The sequence below is a fragment of the Leptinotarsa decemlineata genome, unplaced genomic scaffold (assembly GCF_025532065.1).
Source record: "Leptinotarsa decemlineata unplaced genomic scaffold, Ldec_3_MD MMD2_tig00002159_RagTag_RagTag, whole genome shotgun sequence".
Classification (NCBI taxonomy): Eukaryota; Metazoa; Arthropoda; class Insecta; order Coleoptera; family Chrysomelidae; genus Leptinotarsa; species Leptinotarsa decemlineata.
The window spans coordinates 4,432,709-4,448,923 of NW_027412574.1; the positions used below are offsets into that span (position 1 = coordinate 4,432,709).

Below are 16,215 nucleotides of genomic sequence, written 5' to 3' on the forward strand. Positions count from 1 at the left end.
AAAATTTGCAAAATCTTCCTTAGATTAAATGGAACACCCTGTATATTATTAATCCATAAGAAGCGCCAACGAAACCTCTACAAATTTCATTAAGTATTCCCTATGGCTAAGTTCAATAGTTTTTCTTAAATGAGCATTTCTTTCGAAAAATGGTCATTTTTTCAAAGCGAAATCCATTTGACGACTGATAAAAATATACGAAAGATATCTTGTTTCAATTTTGTACATTAGAAGGTGTCCAAACAAATATTTTTTAACGAAATAAATGTATGTACTTATCACTTTTTGCTAAATGGAAAATTATTTTTTCATTGGATGCAGAATTTCACTCATAAATCGTGCAATATCAAACCAAACAAGTTAAAAAAAAGAAACATTATAAATAACTATTTTTTTCATGTTATTATATTCATTCAGAGCTTGAGTTCTAGATAATCAAATTTGTCAACTGGCAAATTACAAAACTACAAAAGGGAGAGTTTAATTAAGGTTGATAATGAAACTTTTATAAAATATGTTCAACATGTCTTCCATTTTCTTGAATGCAGAGCTGAAGTCTATGTTTGAAAGACTGTTCTACCCTGCGCAAGACAGCTGGTGTAATGCTGCGAAAAGCATTCGTTATTCTAAGTCGCATATTTTCGGGAGAAGTTGGTGGCTCAACGTAAACCATATTTTTTATGTATCCCCATAAGAAAAAATCTAGTTTCGTCAAATCTGGTGATCTAGCGGGCCACCGTACAGGCCCATTCCGTCCTATCCATTTATTGGGAAATACTTCATTTAGATGATCTCTCACTTCTGCCGAATAGTGAGCAGGTGCACCATCATGTTGTAACCACATTCTATTGCGGAGGTCAAGAGGAATATCATCTAACAAACCTGGTAAATCATTTCGTAAAAAATTGAGATACATTGCACCATTCATATGTCCCTCAAAAAAGTATGGACCAATTACATATTCTCCAATGATGCCTCCCCAGACATTTATCGACCACCTATGTTGATAATCCACCTGTCTCAATAAGTGAGGATTTTCTGTCGCATAATAATGGTAATTATGTCGATTTACAAATCCATTTTTATGGAATGTCGATTCATCCGACCATAAAATATTATTGAAAAAATATTCGTTTCGACGAATTTTGTTCATGGCCCAATTGCAAAATCTCACTCTTTTCTCGAAATCAGCATACAGTAGTTCTTGATGTAACTGAACGTGGTATGGATGCAAGCGATGTTTCTTCAATACTCGTTGCACTGATCTCTCACTTATATCCACTATTTCCCCAATTTGTCGTTGACTCCTACTAGGATCTTCTTCAACAGCAAGAAGAACTTGCAATTCATTATCTTCATTAGTAGCTGGCTTGATGCGCTCATGTTTGGAATAATTAATAGATCCAGTTTCAACGAATCGTCCCAAGACCTTTCGGAAAGATCTTTCATCTGGATGCCTTCTATCTGGATACCGTTGAGAATAAATTCTACTTGCCAATAAACAATTCCTGTCTGATTCACCTAATATGAAAATCATATCAATCAAATCACTTTTTGATAACAACATTCTGATGAAATTATACCGACAGTTCAACTTCACGATTGACTAAAAATTTCAATATTCATTTGCAGCCAAATATTTTGTTCTGTCATTTGCCAGACTACTTGATTTCCAATAAATATTTCATTCGCTGAAAGGTTGTTTTAGACCGAAAGAATATGGCACAAATTCCGAGATTTTTGAAATTATTGTAACTATTCAAGAACGTCCATTTTGTGGTGTAATTCGCAACTTGTTTATCTAGCAACAGGTAATTTTAGGAATGGGCGATATTTTAAGGAAAGGGTATTTTTTGTATATTCTTATTAGTCGTCAAATGGATTTCGCTTTGAAAAAATGACCATTTTTCGAAAGAAATGCTCATTTAAGAAAAACTATTGAACTTAGCCATAGGGAATACTTAATGAAATTTGTAGAGGTTTCGTTGGCGCTTCTTATGGATCAATAATATACAGGGTGTTCCATTTAATATAAGGAAGATTTTGCAAATTTTCATTTACAATATTTGGCAAGCGGTTTTTCATACCCTGTATATCACAGGTCGATTTCAGATATATCGTTTGAGAGAGTTACCAATGTAGAATATTCGACCAAAAAAAAATTTCAACTGGACTTGGCACCACTTTATAATTTCAAATATTCTGAGTGACGAATATTGGAAAAAAAAACCTGTCATGCTAGATATCTCGAAAACCATCAATATTTTCGAAGTGCAGATATACATAAAGTTTATTTTATTTTCTATGAAGAAACCGAAAAAGCGATAAAAAATATAGGTTGCCATTTAAAAAGACACAGTTGGGATCCGCCCAGAAAAAATCGAACACCCTGTGTGACCGCCAATATTTTTATTTTGTCGAGTTCGAGCAATAAGGTAATATTATAGAAAATTAGATTCCTATCTGCTTCCTATATAGAGATATGGAACACCGCGCCACTGTTGCAGGACCCTGTATATTATCATAATGTAGTGGGGGTGCGTACAAAGATTTTAGAATTGATGCATTCCGTTCATGGTTGTGATGACGATATAATCATTCACGTTTAAACTTGGTTGAATTCTGACTTTTCGAATGCAGAACTTGGTTGGAATAATCATGCTATTTTTCGCTTTGATAGAAATGCTGAATCTAGCTATAAAAGTTTGGGCGGTGGAGTATTAATTGATGTAAAATCTTCCCTCATTTCCAAACATGTTGTAGTACCTTTTCATAGTGTGGAACAACTCTTTATTATGATTATTCTTATACCGTCATCCTTCTTGATTGGCGCAATGTACCTATACCTCCTGCTTCAAGCATGGAACATTGTAACGATTATACCCAGGCAGTTGAGTACATTATCACTTCGTTTTCAAACTCATCACTCTTTCTTTTGGTGATTACAACTTTCCACTTGCCAAATGGAACTTTGATGGAGATTCAGAAAATTTCAGAACACTACTTCGTTGCCCAGATGTCAACCCTGCTAGAATCATTTCAAATTCATTTGCATTTCTTGACCTCAAACAGTCAAATTCTATTCCGAATGGAAATAATATTCATTTAGATATGATTCTTACAGAACATTGGGAATCTATAGTTACCACTGAAGCAGACGACCTACTGTTAGAGATCAAACATCACCATATCGCAATCACGTGTACTATTGAACTACCAAACTCTACACAGTCTCTCACCTATGAGGAATCTTATTTAGACTTCAAAAACGCTGACTATTCAATTGATTGATTGATTGGATAACATTATTCGAATTTCATGAGCTGGACCAAGCAATCAGCTTATTTTACCAAATTATCCAAAATGCAATAAGTTGTTTTGTTCCAATCAAGAAGGTTACGCTTCCCACAGTGGTTTCCATCAGAACTCATGAACCTAATCATTAATAAGAAGAAAGCTCACGCTGAATACAAACTAGAATACAGAATAGAAACCCTATCACTAATAAGAAGAAAGCTCACGCTAAATACAAACTAGAATACCGACTAGAAACCCTATTGATTATGCAAATTTTTCTGACTTGAGACAACATTGCTACAACAAGCATTGCTACACTCTATACTTGATTCATGTAGAGAATGCCATTTATGATAACCCCAGCTACTTCTGGAATTTCTTGAGGGCAAAGAGAATGATACCACTCTTCCCAACTCTATGTTCTTGGCAGACAGAACCGGTGAGTCAGGGAATCTATTGCTAATCTCTTTGCCGACAATTTTTCCAACACATATTATATTACACACAATTAGATCTTGGGAACCATTGACACCCATTGGTGATAAAATGAATATTTCCCCAATAACCTACTCTATTGGTCAAGTTTTCGAAGGAATCTCTGAACTCAAAGACAAGCTGAGCCATGGCCCTAACGGTATTCCATGATACTTTTTGAAGAGATGTATATTTACTTTAAGCTTACCAAATATCAACTTTTATTCAACTTGTCGTTGAGAACTGGCGCAAAAGAAAACATTAAAAATGTATAGACCTATTAGTATGCTCTCAGTGATTTCCAAACTTTTTGAATTGTTACTAGCACCCATACTTACTTGGCATTGTGAGGATCTAGTCATTGAGCAGCAATATGGTTTCACAGCTGGGAGATCTACACTTACCAACCTCCTAGTATATCAAAATGAAATAATAAAAAAAATTTGAATCAGGCCTACGAATTGATGCAATCTATTCTGATTTCAGTAAAGCGTTTGATCGTGTCAATCATAATCTATTGGTACAGAAGTGGGTTTCGTTAGATTTTCCAAATTTTATTACTTACTGGATAGGTTATTACTTCAAGAATAGGTCACAAGTAGTCAAAATCGAAAACTTTGAATCAGAACTAATCTTGGTACCTTTTGGAGTGCCACAGGCCTCTCATTCAGGACCTCCGCTGTTCACCCTGATGTTGGCAATTCAATTCATTACTGTAAATTATTGCTGTTTGCTGATGACCTAAAGCTATATTTGCCTATGATTATCATAAGATACGAAATGCTATCAATTCTCTATATGTTCGGTCTGAAAACAATGGGATGTCGTTAAATCAAGGGAAATGCTTCTGTATAACATTTGCTAGAATAAACAACAAAATCATCTTCAATTGTGTTCTTGACAACGTCAATCTAAGAGGGCTCAATGGAATAAGAGATTTGGGTATGATTTTTGACGTGAACCTTTCATTCATCACTCACATCAACACAACCATCAATAGTGATCTGAAACTTCTAGGTTTTGTTTTCCGGAATTGCAAGGATCTAACAGTAGATGCCACCAGAATTCTTTACCTAGCCTATATAAGAGCTATTTTGGAGTATGCGTCACCAGCCTGGTCTCCTTATTATACTGTACATAAATAATATCGAAGCAGTGGAAAATAGATTCCTTAGACTTGTTGGCTTCAAACCTGGCCTCTCAGTTGGAGAATATGATTATTCGGATATACTTGACTTTGCGAATCTTCATACCTTTTCTTTTTGTAGATCAAATAACGATACCATTACCTTATTTAAAATTATATCAGGTGACATTAATTGCAATGACCTATTACATGAAGTCTCATTCCGTGTGCCTGTTTATTCAACTAGGAACAATGATCTTTTTGCTGTTCCTAATCACCATACTAACTATGGATACTTCTCACCCATGTGAAGCCAACCATCTTAATTGTGACATTATAGGAATTTCACTGAATACATTCAAAAAACAATGTAGCAACAGAAATACTGTATTTGTATTATTCATTTTTTACCATGGAGATTACCCGTATAAAAATAAATGAATAAATAAATAGCTACTTCTAGAATTATTTTATTTGTTCCTGGTATTATATTCATAATGAATAATAACAATGAATATTACATTTTTATATATTTGAAATAAATAGTGTTGAAAAAATTAATATTATAAAATTTATAAAACACACATTTCTTCAATTATTGAAGAAGTAAAGTTTCCTTGGAAAAAATGCGATTCGGGATGAGCAATGAACTTCCACTAATGGTCTTGTAATTTATTGACTGCTCGCTGTAACCAACAAATAAACAGAAACATTAGTTAACCTCAAAACAAACGAACAAGACAGCACAACGTTAAAATAATGTTGACTCGATTTCCAAAGTTGATAACAAATGGTACATGCATAATAAAATTTTCTGTGTTTTTTGCTCATGCAATCATGCAAAATATTTTATTTTCTGATATGATTATGTCTCAATTTGACTGATCACAAGAAACTAGTGTGAAAGACAAGCATTATTATTAGCTAGAACATACTCATACTCTACCTGTACTTTCAATGATAATACTTTCATGAGGATTCAACAGGAGGTGATTATCAACTTCATCTCTGAAATATGATAAAACAATTGTCAAAAAATTATGTCAAAAATTTGAAGATGTCATTATTCGAATTAAAAAAACGTGATAATAAATTTCAATATCTGAATTTCAGTATTCACTCATGAAACCAAATTTTTCAACAAAAAAAATGATACTATATTATCATTTATTGCATCATTTGTTACTATATCTTCATTTGTTACAATACTATCGTATATACTGGCTTATTGGCGATTTCTACATTAGAGGCGTTTTCTATCATCATATAACTAGATATGACTTTTTTGATATTTTGGAAACATGTATAGGTTGAAAGCTAAAATAAATTTCATTCAAAGAATGCATGTAACAATAACAAAGTTCTAGTTAATTGATTGTTTCAAAGGGATTCCTCCTTTTGAGATAACCATATCTTAAAGGTCATAAAAAGGAAACTAAACTCATCATTAATTTTTTGCTCAAGATTTTTTTCTCAAGACGTCTATATAAATCAAAAACTTTTCAAATAAATTTTTCTTCGAAAAAACTGAAATAAATGTTTTCAAAAGATTATTCATTAAAACCTTACGTTTAACACTCATATTATAAATAGTTATTGAAGTTATCTGTCTTTTATAGGAAATTCGAACATACTGGGAAATAGAACGTCGGTAAAATTAAAATGAAGTTTCTTTTTTGTAATATATTTTAATAAAGAAGATATTCGAGAGAAACCGGAAAATGTCAATATTTCATTACATTTTTTTCATTGGCAGGAATATTGAAAATCTAATTGGCTATCAGAATATTTCCATATATTTTTTATACAGAGTGTCATTTGTCTTATTTCTCTGTATTATTTGAGTAATTACAACACGAAGTACCTGAAATGTACTGATGTCAACCTTCCATTTTTGAGAGGTTTCCGTATGTTGTAAAACCTCCAGAAGTATAGGAAATATTTTAACTTTTGCGTAACTTCCCTATTTTGGCTCTACCGGAATTCAGTGAAAGTTATAGTTATGATTCTTTCTGTGTCGACAAGTAAAAAAACCATTGAACTTTCTAAAAATGTTAGAATATAAATATAAACCTACGAGTACGAGTAGATACCTTTTTCTTCCGTAGGCACCTTGGAAACCGAAGTTTTTTCAATTCTTGTTTCCGGAAACTTTTCTCCTCAAAACCTCAAATAAGAAGAAACGTTTTCTTATTTTATATTACCAGAAAAATGGGGGTTGACAGTTTTAGTTTTTTCTCTTGGCGGTTGTACTACGTTCTAAAAACCTCACTGCGATACTTTCAGGTACTCGATATTTCACTTATTCAAACAAAAATGAACTATCGAATATTTTTTTACATCAACTGTAATACATAAACAGTTGAGTAATAAAATGTTTTATTGACCTCTTCTTGGACTATCCACACTCTACAATCTGAAGGTTAATAGGTCAATGAAAACTCTGATTCCACTACAAAAAATTATAGTATAAAGAGTTTCCTTCCAAGCCATTATCGGGACCGTAATGAAAAATAATTTATCGGATGATTAGCAAATTAGCAAAACTCCCAATAATATAGTGTAGAACCAAAATTCTTGACATCATATGATATTTGTATAATCAGATTTCCAATACCTCTAGCTAGACAAAATTTCGAAAATTTTCAATTATCTTGTAAATCTCCGATAATTAACGATATTCAAAATAGGCAACTTAAGGTTAACCGACCCTCTATCACCTAATTTTTACAGAATCTTCTGCAAAGATTCAATTGAATCTTCTTCAATGATGAACATTGAAGAAGATTCAATCTCCGATAGTAAACGATATTCAAAATAGGCAACTTAAGGTTAACCGACCCTCTATCACCTAATTTTTACGGAATCTTCTGCAAAGATTCAATTGAATCTTCTTCAATGATGAACATTATTATTACAAATATTACCCCGTATAAGACGTTCAGAAATTTCATAACAAACGGTTTTGTCACATTGAACTTCCATTAGAAGTTTGAGATGGAGGAGTGAAGTTACCAAAAAGTGTTTCTTATAATGAATTGTGATTTTTTAAATCATTCTTCAATATACAGGGTACCGAATAGAAATGTTGCGGATCAAAGTTTTTTATTTTTTTCAATGAAATGACAAATATTGCTTTCCATATTCAAATTGTCGAAATAGAACATCCTATGTTTCATTTACATTTGATTTCACCGTGAAAAACTCTTTCTGAATATATATATATATATATATATATATATATATATATATATATATATATATATATATATATATATATATTATCTCTAATATCACATACACGGATCAAATACCCGGAAAAACCAGTTCAGCATATTCCTATCCGTGAACACTTCAGATTTCATATATATATATATATATATATATATATATATATATATATATATATATATATATATATATATATATATGTGTATATTTAGCACTTCAAGTGAACAAATTTTAATGACAGAATTATTCTTTTCAGGTTTCAAACGATCGAGTTTTTTATTTTTGATAAAGGTATTTGAAATTTTGAGGCAAAATATTGTACTCCTTGTTAATAACTTGTCATTGGTGAAGCTTAGAAAAATTTCAACAAAGCGGGGCTTCGCCTCCCAACACTGCAATTTTCACCAATTTTTTGATTGCAAGTTTTAGTAATAATTGGAGAGCCAACCAAGAACCCAACCGATGGCGGGCCAGGTCACCGGACCTAACGCCTATGGACTTTTACTGCTAGGGAAGGTTGAAAGATTTTATTTTTGCATTGCCGACCGATTCTAGAAACGAATTGGAAGCGACTATGATGCAGTTTTGCTTCTCTCACTCCTATTGAACTAATTAATTCAGCAAAAACGTTCACAGAAGGTGTCGCCTGTGTGTAGGAGAAGCTGGTAGACATTTCGAACACCTTCTTTAAAGAAATATATTTCATTGTTTCTACTCCATAAATATTATTATTATTGTTAAAGTTTCGTTTATTAATAGTAAATATAGTATAAATTGTTAAATCATCTTAAAGAACAATTCGTTCAGGCCAGTCTCATATGTGAGAAGTATAAACTGTTATTAGTTTTATAATACTCACCCTGATACATAAGTACTGTTGACACTGGCTACAACTACTCTGTAAGTTAATTTCGACTTGTAGAAATCGAAAACCTCTTGCGAATACCCTACATTGAACAGTAATATATATTCTTCTTCGTTTCTCTTCCTTATAACTTGTAAGACATTGCTGGATAACTCAACAACTGTCAAAGAATCGAAATAAGCTGGTCTACTGAATCTTCCTCTGAATTTTAATAATTCCTTATAAATATTGTAATGAGAAGATATCCCGAGAACATTTTGAGATGCTAAATTCACATATTTTGCTTTTTCAGATACGGGTAACCAGGTATGATTGGCAGTACTGAATCCTGCATTCAAAGTACCATCCCACTGATATGGAGTCCGCTCGAAATCCCTGCTTATTTCGTTGAATGTGGTACAATTTTTAATAGCTTGAGGATCGAACCCTTCTTCGCATGTCACATCTCCATCCTCCATTCCTATTTCCTCCCCATTGTAGGTGACCATAACTCCAGGTAGAAGAGCAACAAGCATATTGAATCCGTCAACGTTTTCTCTGCCAAGGCGAGTGGCTACTCTAGAATTGTCATGGTTTCCCAACTGTAGAAACAATTTGAAAGTTACGATATATATCAGGCAATTATTGTGTAATTTTAAAAAATATCACAATCTACTGCTAATAGAGAAAGTTAGAATGATTCGAAATGCCATTAGAAATGTATTTTGTAATGTTGTGTAGACATGATGAATTGGAGTTGAGAAGAAAGCTAGTGGTGTGTGGGGGTAGATCTAATTGTTCAGAGATATTATAAATTAGTGGAATTGGTCTGAAGTTTTCTATTTTCAAAGGAGGTCACTTGCGTTGACACGGTTGCGGCTTCCCATCTAGCCAAATGTTCGAAGTCTGCCGGAACTGCAGTATTGTCTGGCGAAAAATTAAAACAAAAAAATACCAAAATCTTGGTAACAACTATCGATTCTATTCAGTAGCAGTTGAAACTTTTGGTGTTTATGGTCCGGAGTCTCTGTTATTCGTTCATGAACTCAGAAGGAGAATAGGCCGAGCAACGAAAAATCACCATTCCACTTCTTTTTTGATAGAAAGAATTAGTATTGCTATTCTACGTAGTAATGCTGCTTCGGTTCTTGGAACTATCTCTACTTCACATTATTTTGATGAGATCATGCATTACCCTCATTTCAGTATGGAACAAAAATCTCTTCGAAACAAACCGATATATGTATATATTCATCCTTTTTCTTTTTCAGTGCGGTTAATTGACTTAGGTCATTCTTGCCTCCCAAATATGAGCTGCAGTCCTCGTGGTTCTAGTTACCTTTCAGTGGAACAGCTTCATGAAGCAAGAGCCGAATCTATCCCTCTACGAAATCCTTCATCACTTGGAAGGATCGATTGCAGCTTGACAAATGGTTCTGATACAGATTATATGAAACATGTTCTTCCTTACGAATCAGTAGACAGTTATCCTGAAAATCTTGAGAAGAAAATTGGGTTACATCATTTGGTAAACTTGCTACATGTATAGCATTTTGCTAAATAGCATTTCACTAGTATTGTTCATGACGGAGAATTTCAAGAACGAGGTTTTCACGATGAACAAGAACGAGAATGTTTCCCACTTATTCACCAAACTCAAACAATTGTTCATGCAGTTGCAGTTTCGAAAGAATGTATCATCTTTCCCACCAACCAATTTTCTGGAGTCTTTGAAGTCCACTAGATACTCGTTAGGACAACAAGAGGATCACTCCGAATTCTTGGGGTTCTTGTTGAATACTCTTCGTGAACAAACAAATAGCAGAATCAATACTCCTGACCGCTCTGGGTTGAATGGTTACGTACAATCTATCTCGTTTTTTGTTTGTAGATCTTTTGCTGAGAAAATCCTCACTTGTTTACTTTGTAGTAAATGTTCAAGAAGTAGCAAAACGTATGTGATTTTCTAGAACTTCAACTAGCGTTTCCTACTATGACTGATAACCATTCCGTGCAAAGCTCATTGTCAAATCATCTGAAAATGGAACTTTTAACGGGTGATGATCAACAGTAATGCCAAACATGCGGCAAACTAACTGACTGTTATAAGAAAACAAGTTTATCTGAGGCAACAGGCAATCTAATAATGACCCTGATGATCTTCAAACATGACTCAACCTCTGACAGAAGCACCAAACTGTTATGAAAGTTCTAAATATATGAACACTTCAATCTAACAGACAACTATTATAATCTTTATGCAGTCATGGTTCACTGTGGTTCTGGCGTTAAATCTAGTCATTATTACGCATTGGTCAAAGACGAAACGGACTTGTTTAAGTTTGACGATAGTCGTGTCACGAAGTATTCTGGCGATGTTATGAATTTATTGGAACCTCTGGAGATACCCTACATTTTGTTTTATGAAAAAGAAGACATTTGCAGATCAAGATCTTCAGATGATGTGGTGCTGCAGGTTTTTCCGGGTTTTCCTGCAGCTGAAAAAGCAAATGCGCCACCGGAATCAATGAAATCGCCCCGGAGCGCCAATTAATTTTTGTTGTCTCATAATTTGATGATTTGTATCACTTTCTTCCACTTGGATATAAAAACACTAACATAGAGTAAAAATTAGTCATAACGATCTTCTGAGGACGCTAACTTGGTTAGCGGTCTGGTGTTGGTATAGTATTTTCAATAGATTCATCATTAGTGGTGTTTTGCCCAAAAACTGATTGAGCTGTTTCATGTTCAGTGCGGAAAATGATTTGGTCTCTTTCTCCCTTTTTTCAGTTTGTTAGAAACTGTCTATAATCTAGATACGTTAAAAGAATTTTCAGTTATATCTTTTTTCTGTAGGTTCCCCATTTCTTATTTATCAATGGTGGAGTAGAAAACCAAAATGATTTCCTGGATATTTCAATAATAATTTGAACTTGTTGAGTAATACAGCTATTTTAATTGTACGAGTGTATGGAAAATATTGATTTCACTACAAAGCTGAAAGATTTGGCTCTAAATATGTTCATCAATTCACAGCTGAGTGTTTAGAACTGAAATACAGGAACAACTAGGTATTTGTTATCAATGGCTATTTCGAACCTTCTACACAAATAATAGGTATTGTTGAGAATACTTCCAATGGAAATACATACCACCCAATTACTGGTTGATCCCTTCGGAATATAAACTAACCATTTATGGATTGCCTTAGCAATGTTTGTGACGGTGATGTTCGTATTCTTCAAATCGGTGATGAAGTTGAAATTAAAGGTGAAATGAGCTCCTTTTCTCGCACCATCCTCAGATTCATAGAATAACATCAATTTTTCCATTGGACTGTAAGCTTCCGTCATCAGCACCCTGTAACATCATATATTATCATTAAGAAAATGTCTGAAGCCCATTCTAATCAACAACTGAATAATCGTGGATTAGTAATACTGTATTATGTGTGTGATGCCAATCCTATATTTATTATATTTATTTAATAATAATCACCTTAAAAGTACATTCGCGAAATAAATAAAAATAGATCTGTTACAAGTGAAATGAATTTCTGAAAATAGCTATTTTTGGTTATTTTTTACCATGTATTTGCCTAAAATCGAAAATGAGCTCAAAAAATACATATATGTATAGCGGCTATATGTGTATATACTATTATTCATACCTAATTTTGCATTGGCAGAGAGAAAACAAAATAATTCTAAAAAAATTATATCAGTACCTCTTTTTGGTCTGTATGATGATCATCGGTGAATAAATGTGTTATTTAGTAGTTCATTGAAATTCAGTTCTGAAAAAATACTTACTTAGTTTCGGTGTTGTGATCTTTGGAGTATTGATCCACGACTTCGCGGAATTGATAAATCATATCGAAGGTTTTCTCTTGATCTTTAGTGTAAATGTGATCAAGGCAATTCTTATTATTCACATCGTACGAGTTGTGACCGTAGGCAAGTGGTTCATCCCGAAAATGAGGATCTTCAAAGAGATAAGGAACGGCGTCAACCCTGAACCCATCAACACCTTGGTCTAACCAGTATCTCAGAATATCCTATAATTTAAATGGGTTAAACTTCATGGGGAGATTAATTTTTGGAGGAGAAACTTTTTGATTTTTTAGATATCCATCTCTATATGGAAAATGTGGGAAACTTCAAAAGAAAGAAAGAAAGCAATCAATTGGAGTTCAAATTGAATAGAAAAAAGTGTTTTTCGTATAATTCAATGTTCATGTAAAAGAAGTTCCTTGGAAAGTACTTTTTCTTTCGACTAATTTGAAGTTTATATGAAAGTAGTTATTCCTGTCATTGGAAGTTTCCCACATTTTATGTATAACGACGGAGAGGTAGAAAGCCAGAACTTTCCCATTCTGAAATTGTTTTTCGATCAACAGGAATTCTTGAAAAATTTCAGTGAAAGTACAATACACAGACTGAGACATGACCAGTGGTGAATCGCCACGCTGAACATCAATATGGCTTTCGGAAACAAAGATCAACACTCGACCCTCTATCGTATGTCACCTTTATTTGAAATAACGCAATTGAGAAACATGGAGTATTAGGAGCTGTTGCGCTTGATATTTCTAAGGCCTTTGACCGTGTATGGCATGAGGGTTTGCTAGTCAAACTTCGTTGCTATGGCTTGTCAGATTATTTTTTTATATGGCTCTTCAGCTTCCTGAAGGAACGTACTCTGCATGTGGCCGTCAATGGATATCTCTTGAATACTTTCACCATCAATGCTGGTGTTGCCCAGGAATCCATATTGTCTCCAACCCTCTTTCTATTATATATTGTTGTAAATCATGCCCTAAAGAAAATATGCCGTTCGCCACTAGTAGCCATAAACTGATGTGACATAGCTGAGAGCGCGCGAATGTACGATGTTCGCTGTCGCTGTAGATGTAGCGAGAATAATGCTACCGTCTACAATGGAATTCCGAGGAATATTCCAGGGCCTTCAATTGCCGAATGTAAGCGCCCATCGGGACAGTCATGTGGAAGTTACAGTGCGGTATGCAAATCGATCTAGTAAGATGACAGACATTCGAATAATAGTTGAAGTTTCAGTTGAAGTGTTTGGTTGTACTCAAAGTGAAATAGAATTGAGTTTTATTATTGTTCAGTGTACTCAATTATTGGTTAACCCACGGGGAAAAACGTAACGTTTTATGTTGAAAATAAGTAAGTAAGTGTCGATTACGGCAAGATTGAAAAGCTTAAGAAAATGTTTGAGACTTTGCAAGAGGGCCTGGCAGAAAATGAAAATCGCAGAAGAGAGGAAGATGAACGCAGAAGAGTAGAAGAACAATTCCGCCGGAATGAAGATCGTGAATTACTACTAGATATTCAAAACAAAAGAGGAAAAAGACAGAGGCTTGTTGGTAAATATTCAGGAAAAATAGAAAAAGCAGGAAAAAGACAATCAGGTGTACCTTCATTAATGGAAAATTTGATATCTTCCCAAGTGAGTGAAGGGGAGGTACAGGGATTTATTTTTGATATTTTATTGAAACAACGATAAAAATAAAATAAAAACAACAATAAAAATTAATTGTCGCTTCGGGGCGACTTCATTGATTCCAGTGGCGCATTTGCTTTTTCAGCTGCAGGAAAACCCGGAAAAACCTGCAGCACCACATCATCTGAAGATCTTGATCTAACAATGCCCTCTCTCTTATAAAACAAAATGTAGGGTGTCTCCAGAGGCTCCAATAAATTCAATGCATCGCCAGAACACTTCGTGACACGACTATCGTCAAACTTAAACCAGTCCATTTCTTCTTTGACCAAGGCGTAATAGTGACCAAATTCAACGCCAGAACCACAGTGAACAATGACTGCATGAATATTATAATAGTGGTCTGCTAGGTTGAAATGTTCATCGAACCTTCTAAATTTTATTTATTATTTATTATTCAGGAAGAATTTGGAAAAGTATTTCAGGAAACAAAGGAGGGATTGGAAAAAGTAGTCGATGAGAAGCTTGAGGGGTTTCAAAGGAAATTTGGAGAGGATTTTGAAAGATTCGAAAGGAAACTTGGAGTTGTCGACAAAAAGTTTGAAGAGGTTTTCCGGGAACTTCGGACCCAAAAAGTATTACTGTGGAAAAATGCAAATCGGGAACGAAATCTTCCCTTTCTAGCAATAGTTTTATTAAAACTTCAATTTTCGATGGCGAATCTTCATGGTCAATTCATCGAAGACAATTTAAGGCCGCTGCGGAAAATAATGGGTGGAGAATTGAGGAGAAAGCAACAGCTCTCATACTGGCACTACGAGGAAAGGCCTCCGAAATTCTGCAAAATATTTCAGTGAATATACAAAAGGATTGTGAAGCAGTCGTATCAGCTTTGGAGGTCTGATATGGTAGTGAACACCATCAACAAGTCAACTGAAGGTGAGAACTCAAGGTCCATCAGAAAGCTTGCAAGAGTTTGGAGCTGAAGTCGAAAGATTGGTAAGACTCACCTACCCAGAAGCACCTGATAACATCATCCACTGGATTAGCATCCATAGTTTCATCGACGGGGTTCGTGATACGGAGCTGCAGCAGTCGCTGAGGCAAGAGGACGGACTTAATATTATAACTGCGGCTGAGAAGCGCACGAAAGGCGGGACTGTTGATCTCGTTCAACATCCAACAAAAGAAGAGACTAGCGTACGAGATCACCCGAACTTGAGCATCGGGATTTGAAAAAACTGAATTCAACCCAACCTAACATAACCAGGGTTAAGAGAGGTACATTAGCTGCTGCATCACAAACCCCTAGGTATTCGATTTCCATAATAGGACGCAACAGTAACAGTTTAGTTGTCGATGGATTTCTGAATAATCACCAGTACCTTTTCACCATCGATACTCGAGCAACGAGGTCAGTAATAAAAGCCGACATTTTCAACAGAAGCAGTTTGAAGAAATTACCAGTAGTACCTGTTCTGGAAACAGCCACTGAAGATATATTCACAGTTTACAGAGAAGCTAAAGTGAGACTTAGGCTTGAAAACTGCGGAATAGAAACTGAGGTATGAGTGTCCAACATCATCGACGAAGTTATTCTGGAAGATTCCAGAATCTCTCCCAACACCGAGAAAATCATTCAAGCTGGAATTGCTGGACCTGGCGGCTTGAATACAGCTTTGATAGAGCCATCCAGTGACTCTGAAGGAGGACTTATCGTGACCAGATACCTTGTGAATGGTAACAATCATACCATTCCAGTAAGAATAAT

At 34.5% G+C, this 16,215-nt stretch overlaps 1 protein-coding gene across 3 annotated transcripts in view; it reads right to left on the reverse strand.

Moving 5' to 3' along the window:
* Positions 1 to 5,351: 5,351 nt before the first annotated feature.
* Positions 5,352 to 16,215, reverse strand: part of LOC111509386 (maltase 2) — a 57,827-nt gene continuing 46,963 nt past the window's right edge. For 2 of the 3 annotated variants that reach the window (XM_074177080.1, XM_023165133.2), the window contains exons 4-8: positions 12,788 to 13,032; positions 12,128 to 12,335; positions 8,988 to 9,574; positions 5,844 to 5,905; positions 5,352 to 5,583 (exon numbers count right to left, since the gene is read on the reverse strand). In XM_074177080.1, coding sequence (XP_074033181.1) covers positions 5,570 to 5,583; positions 5,844 to 5,905; positions 8,988 to 9,574; positions 12,128 to 12,335; positions 12,788 to 13,032 — 1,116 coding nt within the window. In that variant the 3' untranslated portion in view covers positions 5,352 to 5,569. The remainder of the gene's footprint in view (positions 5,584 to 5,843; positions 5,906 to 8,987; positions 9,575 to 12,127; positions 12,336 to 12,787; positions 13,033 to 16,215) is intronic. The other variant, XM_074177081.1, reaches the window with a different exon arrangement.